The sequence below is a fragment of the Manis javanica genome, chromosome 2 (genome assembly GCF_040802235.1).
Source record: "Manis javanica isolate MJ-LG chromosome 2, MJ_LKY, whole genome shotgun sequence".
NCBI lineage: Eukaryota > Metazoa > Chordata > Mammalia > Pholidota > Manidae > Manis > Manis javanica.
The window spans coordinates 88,106,594-88,122,595 of NC_133157.1; the positions used below are offsets into that span (position 1 = coordinate 88,106,594).

General features: G+C 39.9%; 1 protein-coding gene across 2 annotated transcripts in view; it reads left to right on the forward strand.

The window, feature by feature from the left end:
• Nucleotides 1–6,842, forward strand: part of SPTLC1 (serine palmitoyltransferase long chain base subunit 1) — a 106,432-nt gene extending 99,590 nt beyond the window's left edge. Inside the window, exons 15-16 of one of the 2 annotated variants that reach the window (XR_012127855.1) lie at nt 5,141–5,287; nt 5,646–6,842. Coding sequence is in view for 1 of the 2 variants with exons in the window: in XM_073228844.1 (XP_073084945.1) it covers nt 5,141–5,150 (10 nt within the window). In the remaining variant the exon portion in view is untranslated. Of the gene's footprint in view, nt 1–5,140 lie in introns of both variants that reach the window. The other variant, XM_073228844.1, reaches the window with a different exon arrangement.
• Nucleotides 6,843–16,002: the final 9,160 nt, after the last annotated feature.

Here is a 16,002-nt window from a genome sequence, read left to right on the forward strand (position 1 = left end):
AACTGAAGGAACAAAACAGGAGCAGAATCACAGAACCCAAGAATGGACTAACATTTACCAATGGAAAAGGGACTGGGAAGGATGGGTGGGAAGGGATGGATAAGAGCAGGGAAAAAGAAAGAGGTCATTACGATTAGCTTGTATAATGTGGGGGTGGCATAGGGAGGGATGTGCAATAGAGAATACAAGTAGTGATTATACAGCATCTTACTATGCTGATGGACAGTGACTGTAGTGGGGCTTTTGGGGGGGACCTGGTGAAGGGGGGGACCATAGTAAATGTAATGTTCTTCATGTAATTGTAGATTAATGATAAGAAAATAAAAAATATTTACTGTGGTACTCCAGTTAGCAAGACAGTGCAGTACTGACAGGGATACCATGGCGCCAAACTGATGGGTCAGATGTAAGCCCTTGATTGTGTGGCCACCTGGTTTTTAATGAAGTGCCAAGAGAATCCAATGGGGAAAGAGAGTCTTTTCAAGAAATGTTGCTGAGAGAAGTAGATATTGAAGTAGATTGAATAATGGCCACTCAAAGAATCAAGCCGTAATCCTTGGAATTTGTAAATGTTAGCTTAACTAAAAAAAAAAGATCTGTGAGGCCGTGATTAAGGATTTTAAGATGAGATTACCTTATATAAATGCCATCACAAGTCTCCTTGTAAGAGGCAGGAGGAGACCCGTGGACACACAGGGAGGACCACACCAGAGAAGGCCACGCAAGACAGGCACCGACCAGAGCAATACAGCTGCAGCCAAGGAAGCCAGCAGCCACCAGGGGCTGGAAGAAGCAGGGGTCCAATCCTCCCCAGAACCTTCCGAGGAAGTGTAGCCTTTAATGCCCTGACTTTAGGCTTCTGGCCTCCACAAGTGCGAGAAAATAGTTTATTGTCAGCCACCAGTTTGTGCGACAACAGTCATAGGGAACTAACAGGGTAACTATTTGGAAAAAAAATGGTCAACACTTACCTCACACTGTATACAAAAATTAACTCCAAATGCACCATACGTCTAAACATAAGGCTAAAACTATAAAGCTTCTAGGAGAAATAATAGGAAAAAATCTTCCAAATCTTTGGTTAAGCAAAGATTTCTTACATATACCACGAAAGGCATGGGCAATAAAAGAAAAAAATGGATAAATTTCATTAAAATTTTTTTAATGTGCTCTTCAAAGGACACCATGAAGGAAATGACAAGCCACAGACTGTGAGAAAATGTTTACAAAACATATATATATAATAAAGGATATATATCCACATATACAAAAGAACACTTGCAACTCAATAACAGATGGGAAGATTACATAATAATAAATCTTCAAAGATCCAATTTAAAAATGGTGACTTAACATTTCACCAGGAGAGCTAGGCGTGTCTAAAAATCTCCCAAAAACATATTCAGCATCACTAGTTGTTAAAGAAATACACATTAAAATGACAGACACCATGACACACCTAATAGAATGATTATAATAAAAAGATAATACCAAGTATTGGCAAGATATGGAGAAACTGGAAACCTCATTTGTTGATGAAATTGTGAAATGGTACAACTATGAACAGTTTGCAGTTTCTTAAGTCTGCATATATTTACCATATGTGCCAGCAATTCCACTCCCAAGAGAAGAGTTTCTATTCATGCAGAAACACGTCCACAAATATTCACAGCAGCAGTATTCGTAAGAGACAGAAACCAGAATCAACTCCATGTCTGCCAACTGCTGAGTGGGTGAACCAACAAAATGTGGCTTATCCATACAATGGAATACAGTTCAGCAGTAAAAGTACTGACACATGTTACAATATAGATGAACCTCAAAAAACATTTTGCAAAGTGAGACCAGATTGAGAAGACCCCATATTACATGGTCAATGTATTGCACATCCAAAAAAGCCACCGTAAAAGAACATAGATAAGAGCTGCCTGCACCTGGGATAACAACAGGGTTCACTGGGGAAGTCCAGCTCAAGGGGTCTTTGGGAGTGATGGACATGTTCTAGAACTGGGTTATGAATATACTAAAAACCATTGAATCCAGCACGAATCTTGCAACAAATATAGGTGTCAATGAATCGACTTTCTTTCAGACTTTATGGCAAATACTTTGTCCTCCGCATTGTCCACAGTACACAGTTGGAAGTCTGTGATGGGGACCAACTGGAAGGTCTCAGCCCCAGCGTCTGCCAGGATGAGAACAGGAGGCAGCCCAAGGCAAAGCGGAGAACAGTCCATGAGAGATCACGGCCTGGGGCTGGATCCAGGAGTCCTTGGACCAGGCCCTGCCCCTCACTGCACAAGCTCTTACCTGTGACACAGATGGCTATGCTGAGGGGTTCTGTCTGTCTGTCTGAATTATCTTGAATCCTCCTTTCAGCGTTTTCCCCAGGACACTGGAAAATTCTGCTTGGCTCTAGACAGACCTCCATCAGAGAAAAACCAACCATACACACCTTTCTCAAGGGAAGCACGGAGGCCCTTTATTTCACACCAACCAATGTCTATTTAATGACAATCCATGAGCCAGAAAGCTTTAATTGCTGGGTTCCATTCCCCCAATGGTTGCTACTTATCCACAGAGTGTCTCTGTATCCCCAAACCCACACCATCCCTCCCCCGATTAATGGCTTCCAAACACTTTCTTCAAGACACTCTCCTTGCTGGCACCACCTCGAGGGCCCTTCGCCCTCCTGCCCTGTGGTGTCAGAGGAAGCCGTCCCCAGCTACATACAGAACAGGGAGTCCCTGGAGCTACATCATCTAGACTAGGACCAGTATTAACACCTGCCATCCCTGGGAACCTGGACAGTGGCTTAAACTGCCTGTGCCTCGGTTTCCCCATCTGCAAAGTGAAACTAATCTTGCCCAAGTCCACAAAGCCATTGTAAGCATTAGGTGAGATGATACTTGTAGATTTGTAGAATTGTACGTGATCCCTAGTAAGCATAAAATACATGTGTTACTAATAGTTATGATATTACTGTGACTTGAGACAAACTGGCAAAAAAGAACTCCATGCAGATGCCTTACCTCCTACATGATCCCATAGGAAGTCACTCCAGGAGGACCTGTGCCATCCAGGTCCATGGTCCTTCCTGCAAATGCTTTACAGAAGCCACCGCAAATACTGAAGACTCCCAGGAAAAGCAATACATTTGTCCCCTTTAATTCACAACTTCCAGGATGTTCTGTTGAGCATCCTGGTCTCCTGGCAGTAAATTCCAAGCCCCCCACAGCAGCTGATAGAAACGGAGGGTGGGTGGGGAAGACCTCTGTCCAGATCACTAGCATGTGTCCACAGGCTCTGACGCACCAGCAAGTGATGACACTAACAGAGAGGCAGGGTAAGTGTGGAGTGCTGATGGCTTTCCCAGCCCCTTCCAGGTAATAAAGATTCATATATGCAGCTCAGCCCTTTCTCAGCTCACAAGCTCAGAGCAAGTATGTGAGCGTGGAGGCCAGGCCTGCCAAGGGCCACCCAACAAGTGGCCTGCACGCTGATGCATGCTGCAGGCCTGGGACCCCACGGAGGAAGCCAGAGCCCCACCTGTGATGTCTCTGAGCAGTCCGAGCTGTTGCTGAGGGGTGCTGACTCAGAAGAAGACCAAGCTGCCACTTCCACAGCCTCAGATCTGTGGGTGATGAGTCATTTTAAGGCTGTCACATCTGCCACTTCAGAATTCTTGATTTCTTTTGTTCACCCAAACAGTAAACCCTCATTGCCCTGTGCACCCCACAATCTGTGCTTGGATCTGAGCATGGAAGGGGTTTATGGGTGTGTATGGCCCACCATTCCTCCTCATCTGTTTTCTGTCCTCTGGCACCTAGTGGCCTCTGTGTCGTCTGACTTTCCAGCTTAAATGGACATTCAAGGTCCTTATTCGTTGTCCCTGGTGACAAGGAGACTTGCTTTCCCATTGTAAGGCATGAAGAGTAACACTGAAAAGTCCTATTTCCACCCAGTTTCACTCCCATTCACATGGGCAAATCTTCATGGTTTGCTGGAGATCCTGCAAGAATGGTTTCTGAGCATTAACATATGCAGGCAACCTCTGCTTTTGGAAAGTTTATGCTAGACTCTCCAATTTTACAGAGGATGTACCAGAGTGCAGTCAGCTCCCAACTTCAGACACCTTGACTTGTAATCTCCCACTCTCTGGTGGTGAGAAAGCAATGCCAAGTAATCATACTTGGGGTTTTGAATTTGGTTCTCTTCCCGAGCTAGTGACATGCAGTCCGATCCTTTCTGGTGACACTGGGCAGGGCAGCAGCACAGCTCCCAGTCAGCCCACGGCCTTCAGGGTCAACCACGATACGCTGACAGCCCTCCCGCCCCCATGAGCCCTCCTGGTTTTCACTTCAGAACAGAGCTCAGTAAATCACATGAGAGAGTCAACGAGTGTGCTGAGCACATTCAAGGTTGTGTAGGCCAAGCAATGTTTGTAAGTAGGCGTATCAAACGCAGTTTCGACTTACAATATTTTCATCCTATGATGGGTTTATCAGGGTGTAACTCCAGTCATTTAAGTCGAGGAAGATCCATACCTATTTTCACTAAACAAAGAAATCAAAGGAAGAATTTTGCTTTTAGGAAAAGAGGCTAAAAGTAGAACTCGTTCAGCATTGGCTTTGCAGCGAGCCATTTGAGAGGCAGCGCAGACCTGGGTGGTGAGAGGGGCTGGCCTAGCTCCCTCTTGGGAAGCGCACCCAGCATCTCAGCACCCAACAGTGTCTTTGAGCATGTGCACTTCATCTTAGTTTAATCTGTGCATCCATTAGCAAGATGTGTTAGAAGGTACCAGGAAAGCCTAAGAGAGAATACTTTTTGGGGTCTGGGAATGCTAAAATTTTTCCCATTAGATTAATGGTAATCACCTCTTTGCTTTATGCCATTTCAGCTTATGAAAGGTTTCATAGGAACACCCTTCCTCCAGGTAGTAGGGAAGCTTGTGTACGTATATTCAAATGGATTTTTGGAAAACACGAGAACAGCTGTATTTTTCTGACTTAACCTAGGAATTTTTCCACATCTGTACCTCATTCCTTGTACTCTTTGCAGGGTATGTTTGGACATACTAGATTTTTCTGACAAATTTTCTTTCTGACATGTACGTTTCTTTCATTTTTTCCTATGACAGACCATGCTGAAATGAACAACTAATTCTGAAGTGTACCTGTGTGCATCTCCACAAGAATTTCTGCCATGCAAATTTCTGGAACTGCAATAGGAGTCAAAGCATTTGCAAAATCTTCCTTTTAAGAGATACCAGCAAATGTTTTATCGGGTAACTATAACACAACTATTTTTTCTTTCTATTCTTGAATTTGTTAGTTCTTTCTCTCTATACCTGTTTCAAATGTTTATGCTGTCAAATCTTCCAACCTCTTCCATTATGGCCTGGAAGTATTGCCTTGCTTAAAAAGGTGTCCCTACCCCAGAATTATAAGAACATCCCTTCCTCTTTAAACACTTCTTCCTATGGATTCATAGCTGCTTGGTGAGCTATTTTGTCTTCTCTTGGTCAATACCAAAACTTTCCAACCATGTAGGTTTCTAGTATGTTTTCATGTCTGATAGAAAAATTTCCTACCTTCCTCTTTTACAAAAAAATTCTCAGCCATTCTTATATTTCTCTCCCAAAGAATGTTAAAGTCAACTTATCATGTTAAAATTGGCCTGGTTATGCTGCACCATAACTCCCCCGAACATTGCTGAAGGAGACATGAATGCTCTCAGGTGCAAACTGCCTGGGAGGGTACATGCTCCACCCAGCCGTGTAGACAGGAACCTCCTCTGGACACAAGACGAGAAAGACCACGGAAGCGACTGTTTATTCATCTACACCCCCAACCACCCATAGAAGGCTCTGGAAGAGGTAAGAGGCATCCCATTCTCAGGCTCCCTGGAACCATTAGGGAGCAGCCTGGGCCCTGGGCCCAGAGAACACCTCCTAGATGGTGGAGGTGCCTCTGACGGAACAGGAAAAGAGCGCACAGAGTGCAGACCCCAGAGGGTGCCTGAAGGCACCTCCACCTATCCTCTCCACACCTGCTCAGCTCCTGGTGCCTTCTGGCTACCAGACATCAGCCCCTGGAAGACAACACTTGATTGGAGGCCTGCAATGTACTGGACACTGTCTTCAGCAGTTTGTAATCCTCAGTGAATCCCGGTGACATGCGTACTATTGACACACACGTTGTGGCTGAGAAAACTGCGGCACAGAGAGAACCAGTGACTTACCCATTGTCACACAACATGGTGTGATGGAGAATCTGGGTAAAAGCCCCTGCGGTTTGTTTGTGTCTAAGCGCCTATGCACCTGTCACCACCTCATGCATCTTCTCATGCAAGATCACATTAGCATTGCGTTCTCTCTGTTGACCATGCATGTCTAAGAATCTTGAGAATGTTCGGTGTCCATTTTTGACATACATATCTCCAAAGCATGATGTTCAGCTAATGTTAATGGTAGCTTTTCCCAAGTGCTTGAATTTGGAAAAATGGCAGCTTCTTTGTCATTTTTCTGGCATTACTTATAAATTCAGTCATATACTTATTTTATTTTTAGAAAGAATAGAATTCATATTCAAAAGGAAAATGCTTTGGGGACTGTAAGGCACTTTAAAAATAGAAGATTTATTGGTTTATATTTTATGCACTCTCACTTTTGTATTTCATATATATTTCATTCTCTAATTTTTCTCCTTAATGTACTTTTATATTGTAACCTTCTAGAAGTGTCTTATAGAGCAAAATGGCATCTGTACTTGCTATATAAGATTTAATAGATCTGGCTTTTATTTGGTAAAATAAACACATCTTTACTTACATGAATCCTATTTCATGAATGATATGTTGCCTTCATTTTTGGAATTATATTTAAAATTTTTCATTCTTATGCAATGTTTTCAGTATAATTATTACTCTCTGGGTGACTCTTCAGTGAGACATTTCCTTTAACTTTTTGAAAGATATGGATGAGGCTATCTGACATTAGTTCCTTTTCCTTTAAAATTAAAAAATGTCAGCAAAGTAATACATGCACATGGTTAAAAAATCTAATTGCATCAAAGAATTTCCACCCTAACTGCTCCCACCTTCAGTCATGTTCTCAAGAGGCAACCACTTATACCATTTTCTCTTCATTTCTTCTGGAGAACCAAATATTTGTCTAACTAATATTATTGTGTCCCATTTCCTCATTTATTAACTTAGAGCTGTAATTAGGATCTCCTACTTTGAAAATATTTTGTATGTATCTTTTCCTCATTTTCCTATTGGAATTGTTCCTTTTCACTAGTTCATTCTTCTAGGAGTCCTGGTCTATACTAGGAAATAAGCCGTAATAGTCTCACGCAATTGCATTGTTAGATATCTAGCATCTGTATCTTAGCCGTCTCATTGGACAGAGGCCTGAGCTGCGATGCAGGGAGCAGCATTCATATTTTCCTTGCAGTCTGTGCTTCTGAAGTTTTGTTAAAGGACTTCAACACTCATAACCCTATTGATCTCAGATCTTTGTCTGAGTTCATTTAGGTCATTTATCCATCTGAAGTCTGCTGCTGCTGCTCTGAGCTTAGGCAGGTGTCCGATTCATATTTATTCTTCCTCATATAGTAAAACTGTTTTCCCAGATCATGCACTAAGCAATCTGTTCTTTCCCCGTTCATTTATCCTTGCACTTTATCTGACAATATGTCTCGGACAAACATGGGTCTGACTCTAAGCTGTCGTGTTCCCTGGGTCTCTTCATCAGCTTGTGCCAATTCACTGTCTTTATTAAAATATGACCTTTTAGCATGTCTTAATATCTGGCAGGACACACCTTACCCTTTGTTTTCTCTAAAATTGGCTTCCCTATTTGTAGATTTTTGTCCCTTCATACATATCTTTAAATAAATTTAGTAGAGTTCCTCAAAAAAATCCAACTGGAATTGTGACCAATACTGCATTTCATTAATAGATTAATTGAAGGAGAATCAACATCTTATAATATTAAATTGCCCTAAGAGTATGGGATGTCTTTGTATTTATTCAGATCTTCAATTTCTTGATTAGAGTTTTTAAGTTTCCCATAGAGGGATTCTGGATTCTTGGATAACTCCTAGATATTTTGTACTTTCTGTTATTGTAATTTGTATCTTACTTTTTAAATATTTACTAGTTAGTTATTGCTGCTATAGAGAAAGGCTGCTGGTCTTTGTAAGCTGATTTGGAAAAGCTGCTGAACTCCTGTATGTTGGGTTTTTGTTTTCTTCTAGGTAGATGCTCACATAGCTTCTTACTTCTTTCTCTTTGTTACTGCACACCCAGGACGTCCAGGACAATGTTGAATGGTGGTAGCAGTCGGCATCTCTGCCTTGTAGCTTATCATAAAGAAAATCCATCTAAAGCATCTGTATTAAATATATCCAGTTAAGTTGCTGTGGGGGTTGGGTATAGAGCCCTTGCAAACGACTGCCGTTCAAGTCCTCTGGGAAGCAGACATTGAGACAGAAATAGACATGCAAGTGATTTGGCCTGTTGACATGGTGGGGTGTATTGGTGGACTTTTGGATGCTGAAGGAGCCTTGCATTCTGGAGAAACCTTCCAGGGTCATAATGTATAATTCCAGTATGTTTCTGGATTCAATCTGAGGGTGTTAGCATCTAATTTCATGAGAGATACTTATGTGTAGTGTTCTTTTAATGTAATGTCTTTATCTGGATTGAGATATCAAGGTAAGAGTGACCACACAGGAAGTATTCCCTCCTCTTTACTGGAAGAGGTTTTGTAAAATTGGTGTTAATTCTTTAAATGTTTGGAGAAATTCTCTACTTGAAAACATCTGGGACCTTGGAGATTCCTTTTTCAGGAACATTTGAATTACAAATTTGATTTCTTGAATGGCTGTTAGACTATTCATGTGTCCATTTTATCTTGCCAAGTTTTGGTAGTTTGTGGTTTTCAAGGAGTTGGTCCACTTCTTTTTTAAAAAAATTTTTTATTAAGGTATTATTGATATACACTCTTATGAAGGTTTCACATGAAAAAACAATGTTACTACATTTACCCATATTTTCAAGTCCCCACCCATACCCCCATGCAGTCACTGTCCATCAGCATAGTAAGATGCCACAGATTCAATATTTGCCTTCTCTGTGCTACAGTGTTTCTCCCGTGATCCCCCACACCATGTATACTAAACATAACACCCCTCAATCTCCATTGCCCTCTCTCCTGACCCGCCCTCCCCCACCCCTCCCCTTTGGTAACCACTAGTTCCTTCTTGGAGTCTATGAGTCTGCTGCTGTTTTGTTCCTACAGTTTTGCTCCATTGTTATGCTCCACAAAGGAGGGAAATCATTTGGCACTTGTCTTTCTCCACCTGGCTTATTTCACTGAGCATAATATCCTCCAGCTCCAACCATGTTGTTGCATATGGTAGGATTTGTTTCTTTCTTATGGCTGAATAGTATTCCATTGTGTATATGTGTCACATCTTCTTTATCCATTCATCTACTGTTGGACACTTAGATTGCTTCAATATCTTAGCTATTGTAAAATGTGCTGCAGTAAACATAGGGGTGCATATGTCTTTTTGAATCTGAGAGATTGTATTCTTTGGGTAAATTCCAAGGAGTGGGTTTCCTGGGTCAAATGGTATTTCTATTTTTAGTTTTTTGAGGAACCTCCATATTGCTTTCCACAATGGTTGAACTAGCTCACATTCCCACCAGCAGTGTAGGAGGGTTCCCCTTTCTCCGCATCCTTGCCAGCACTTCTTGTTCTAGTCTTTTTGATGCTGTCCATCCTAACTGGTGTGAGGAGATATCTTATTGTGGTTTTAATTTGCATTTCCCTGTGATTAGTGATGTGGAACATCTTTTCATGTGTCTGTTGGCCATCTGAATTTCTTCTTTGGAGAATTGTCTCTTCATATCCTCTGCCCATTTGTTAATCAGGTTATTTGCTTTTTGGGTGTTGAGGCATGTAAGTTCTTTATATATTTTGGATGTTAACTCCTTGTCAGATATGTCATTTAAAAATATATTCTCCCATACTGTAGGATGCCTTTTTGTTCTATTGATGGTGTCCTTTGCTGTAGAGAAGCTTTATAGTTTGATGTAGTCCCATGAGTTCATTTTTGCTTTTGTTTCCCTTGCTTGAGGAGATGCGTTCAGGAAGAAGTAGCTTATGCTTATATTCATGAGATTTTTGCCTATGTTGCCTTCTAAGAGTTTTAAGGTTTTATGATTTACATTCAGGTCTTTGATCCATTTCAAGTTTATTTTTGTGTATGGGGTTAGACAATAATCCAGTTTCATTCTCTTGCATGTAGCTGTCCAATTTTGCCAACACCAGCTGTTGAAGAGGCTGTCTTATCCCCATTGTATGTCCATGGCTCCTTTATCATATATTAATTGACCATATATGGTTGGGTTTATATCAGGGCTCTTTAGACTGTTCCATTGGTCTATGGGTCTGTTCTTGTGCCAGTACCAAATTGTGCTGATTACTGTGGCTTGGATCTTGAAGTTGGGGAGTGAGAATCACCCCCACTTTATTCTTCCTTCTCAGGATTGCTTGGCTATTCAGGGTCTTTTGTGGTTCCATATTAATTTTAGGACGATTTTTCTCTATTTTGTTGAAGAATACTGTTGGTATTTTGATAGGAATTGCATAGAATCTGTTGACTGCTGTAGGCATGATGGCCATTTTGACAATAGTTAATTCTTCCTATCCATGAGCACGGGATATGTTTCCATTTATTGGTATCTTCTTTAATTTCTCTCATGAGAGTCTTGTAGTTTTCAGAGTACAGTTCATTCAATTGCTTGGTTAGATTTATTCCTAGATATTTTATTCTTTTTGATGCAACTCTAAATGGCATTGTTTCCCTGGTTTCTCTTTCTGCTGGTTCATTGTTTGTATACAGACATGCCACAGATTTCTGCATATTAATTTTGTACCCTGCAACTTTGCTGAATTCAGATATTAGATCTAGTAGTTTTGGAGTGGATTCTTTAGGATTTTTTATGTACAATATCATGTCATCTGCAAACAGGGATAGTTTATACCTTCTTCCTTGCCAATCTGGATGCCTTTTATTTCTTTGTGTTGTCTGATTGCCATGGCTAGGACCTCCAGTACTGTGTTGAATAGAAGTGGGGATTTTGGGCATCCTTGTCTTGTTCTTGATATTAAAGGAAAAGCTTTCAGGGGGAGGAGCCAAGATGGCGGCGTAAGTAGTTCAGCTGAAATCTCCTCCCAAAAACATATATTTTTTTGAAAATACAACAAATCACAAAAGGCACCAAAGGAAACACAAAAGAAAACAGAATAAAACACCTAACATATAAAGATTGGAGGAGGAAAAATAAGAAGGGAGAGAAAGAATCATAAGACTGTGCATACAATAGCTTACTAAGCAAGTTAAGTTAGACAGTAAGATACTAAAGAAGCTAACCTTGAACCTTTGGTAACCACGAATCTAAAGCCTGCAATGGTAATAAATATATATCTTTCAATAATCACCATAAATGTAAATACACTGAATGCACCAATCAAAAGATACAGAGTCACAGAATGGATAAAAATGCAAAACCCATCTATATGCTGCTTACAAGAGACTCACTTCAAACCCAAAGACATACACAGACCAAAAATCAAGGGATGGAAAAACATAGGGAGAAAAAAGCAGGTGTAGCAGTACTGGTATCAGATAAAATAGATTTCAAAACAAAGAAAGTAATGAGAGATAAAGAAGGACATTACATAATGATAAAGAGGTCAGCCCAACAAGAGGATATAACCATTATAAATATATATGCACCCAATACAGGAGCACCAACATATGTGAAACAAATACTAACAGAATTAAAGGAGGAAATAGAATGCAATGCATTTGTTCTAGGAGACTTCAACACACTACTCACTCTGAAGGACAAATATGCCAGACAGAAAATAAGTAAGGATACAGAGGCACTGAACAACGCACTAGAACAGATGCACTTAACAGACATCTACAGAGCCGTACACACAAAAGCAGCAGGATACACATTCTTCTCAAGTGCAGATGGAACATTCTCCAGAATAGACCACATACTAGGTCACAAAAAGAGCCTCAGTAAATTCAAAAAGATTGAAATTCTACCAAGCAACTTCTTAGACCACAAAGGCTTAAAACTAGAAATTAATTGTACAAAGAAAACAAAAAGGCTCACAAACACATGAAGGCTTAACAACATGCTTCTAAATAACCAATGGATCAATGACCAAATTAAAACAGAGATCAAGCAATATATGGAGACAAATGACACTGACAGCATAAAGCCTCAAATTCTGTGGGATGCAGTTAAGGCAGTTCTAAGAGGAAAGTACATAGCAATCCAGGCCTATCTAAAGAAGGAAGAACATTCCCAAAAGAATATTTTAAAGTCACAATTATTGAAACTGGAAAAAGAAGAACAAATGAAGCCCAAAGTCAGCAGAAGGAGGGACATAATAAAAATCAAAGAAGAAATAAATAAAAATGAGGACAATAAAATAATAGAAAAAATCAATGAAACCAAGAGATGATTCTTTGAAAAAATAAACAAAATAGATAAGCCTCTAGCCAGACTTATTAAGAGAAAAAGAGAATCTGCACACATCAACAGAATCAGAAATGAGAAAGGAAAAATCACAATGGACCCCACAGAAATACAAAAAATTATTAGAGACTACTATGAAAACCTATATGCTAACAAGCTGGAAAACCTAGAAGAAATGAACAACTTCCTAGAAAAATACAACCTTCCAAGACTGACCAAGGAAAAAACAGAAAATCTAAACAGACCAATTACTAGCAAAGAAATTGAAGTGGTTATCAAAAAACTACCCAAGAACAAAACCCCTGGACCATTTGCTGAATTTTATCAGACATATAGAGAAGACATAATACCAATTCTCCTTAAACTTTTTCAAAAAATAGAAGAGGAGGGAATACACCCAAACTCATTCTATGAAGCCACCATCACTCTAATACCAAAACCAGGCAAAGACTCCATAAAAAAAGAAAATTACAGACCAGTATCTCTGATAAACATAGATGTAAAAATACTCAACAAAATATTAGTGCACCGAATTAAAAAGTGCATCAAGAGGATCATACACCACAATCAAGTGGGATTCATCTCAGGGATGCAAGGATGGTACAACATTCGAAAATCCATCAACAGCATCAACAAAAAGGACAGAAATCACATAATCATTTCCATAGATGCTGAAAAAGCATTCGACAAAATTCAACATCCATTCATGACAAAAACTCTCAACAAAATGGGTATACAGGGCAACTGCCTCAACATAATTAAGGCCATATACGACAAACCCACAGCCAACATCATACTGAACAGCGACATACTGAAAGCTTTTCTTCTAAGATCGAGAACAAGACAGGGATGCTCACACTCCCCACTGTTTTTCAATAAAGTTTGGAGGTCCAAGCCACTGCAATTAGAAAAAACAAAGAAATACAAGGAATCCAGATTGGTAAAGAAAAAGTCAAACTGTCACTGTTTGCAGATGACATGATACATTGTACATAAAAAACCCTAAAGACTCCACTCCAAAATTACTGGAACTAATATCTGAATTCAGCAAAGTTGCAGGATACAAAATTAATACACAGAAATCTGTTGCTTTCCTATACACTAATGATGAATTAACAGAAAGAGAAATCAGGAAAACAGTTCCATTCACAACTGCATCAAAAAGAGTAAAATACCTAGGAATAAACCTAACCAAGGAAATGAGAGACCTATACCCTGAAAACTACAAGACACTCTCAAGAGAAATTAAAGAGGACACTAACAAATAGAAACTCATCCCATGCTCTTGGCTTGGAAGAATTAATATTGTCAAAATGTCCATCCCACCTAAAACAATCTACAGATTCAATGCAATATTTATCAAAATACCAACAACATCCTTCAATGAACTGGAACAAATAGTTTTAAAATTCATATGGAACCAAAAAAGACCCTGAATAGCCAAAGAAATCCTGAGAAAGAAGAATAAAGCAGGGCACATCTCACTTCCAAACTTCAAGCTATACTACAAAGCCACGGTAATCAAGACAATTTGGTACTGGCACAAGAACAGAGTCACAGACCAGTGGAACAGAATAGAGAGTCCAAACAATAACCCAAACATATATGGTCAATTAATATACGATAAAGGAGCCACAGACCTACAATGAGGATATGACAACCTCTTCAACAGCTGGTGTAGGCAAAACTGGACAGCTACATTTAAGAGAGTGAAACTGGATCATTGTCTAACCCCATACACAAAAGTAAATTCGAAATGGATCAAAGACCTGAAGGTAAGCCATGAAAACATAAAACTCTTAGAAGACAACATAGGTAAAAATCTCTTGGACATAAACATGAGTGACTTCTTCATGAACATATCTCCCCAGGCAAGGGAAACAAAAGCAAAAATGAACAAATGGGACTATATCAAGCTGAAAACCTTCTGTACAGCAAAGGACACCACCAAGAGAACAAAAAGGCTTCTTACAGTATGGGAGAATATATTCATAAATGAATGAACCAATAAAGGGTTGACATCCAAAATATATAAAGAGCTCACACACCTCAACAAACAAAAAACAAATAATCCAATTAAAAAATGGGCAGAGGAACTGAACAGACAGTTCTCCAAAAAAGAAATTCCGATGGCCAACAGACACATGAAAAGATGCTCCACATTGCTAATTATCAGAGAAATGGAAATTAAAACCACAATGAGGTATCACCTCACACCAGTAAGGATGGCTACCATCCAAAAGACAAACAACAACATATGTTGGGGAGGTTGTGGAGAAAGGGGAACCCTCCTACACTGCTGGTGGGAATGTAAATTAGTTCAACCATTATGGAAAGCAGTATGGAGATTCATCAAAATGCTCAAAACAGACCATTTGACCCAGGAATTCCACTCCTAGGAATTTATCCTAAGAACGCAGCAATCAAGTTTGGGAAAGACAGATGCACCCCTATGTTTATTGCAGCACTATTTACAATAGCCAAGAATTGGAAGCAACCTAAATGTCCATCGGTAGATGAATGGATAAAGAAGATGTGATACATATACACAATGGAATACTACTCAGCCATAAGAACAGGGCAAATCCTACCATTTGCAGCAACATGGATGGACCTGGAGGGTATTATGCTCAGTGAAATAAGCTAAGCGGAGAAAGAGAAAGACCAAATGATTTCTCTCATCTGTGGAGCATAATAACAAAGGAAAAACTGAAGGAACAAAACAGCAGTGGAAGTACAGAACCCAAGAATGGACTAACAGGTATCAAAGGGAAAGGGACTGGGGAGGATGGGTGGGTAGGGAGGGATAAGGGGGGAAGAAAAAAAGGGGTATTAAGATTAGCATACATGGGGGGGAGGGAGAAAGGGGCGGGCTGTACAAGACAGAGAAGACAAGTAGTGATTCTACAACATTTTGCTATGCTGATGGACAGTGACTGTAAAGGGGTTTATAGGGGGGAACCTGGTATAGGAGAGAGCCTAGTAAACATAATATTCTTCATGTAAGTATAGATTAAAGATAAAAAAAAAGAAAGAGAAGGGGGATTACTCCCTGATAGGATAAAACTAACTGTAAATCAACAATTAATGCATGCTTTACATATCCTTAATTTTGATCACTTAAAGGGTGTCAGATGATCGGCTATGGATGTACACTTTTCTGATAATATTCCTTTCTCTTAAAAAAAAAAAGCAGTTCCTGTGTGGTGACCTCCAATGAGTTCTACACAATGGTATAAAGGGCATATCAAAGTGTGGGCAAAGGGTCTGTTTGTGTTTATACAGAGGATCAAAGCCTAATTTGGCTACCCAGAAAATGAACTAAGATACGATATGAAGAAGAACTTCCAACTTCAGCACTCTCTGGAAGAGACATACCAGAAGATGATCATCAAAAAACCTCAACAAAGATCCAGGCGATGC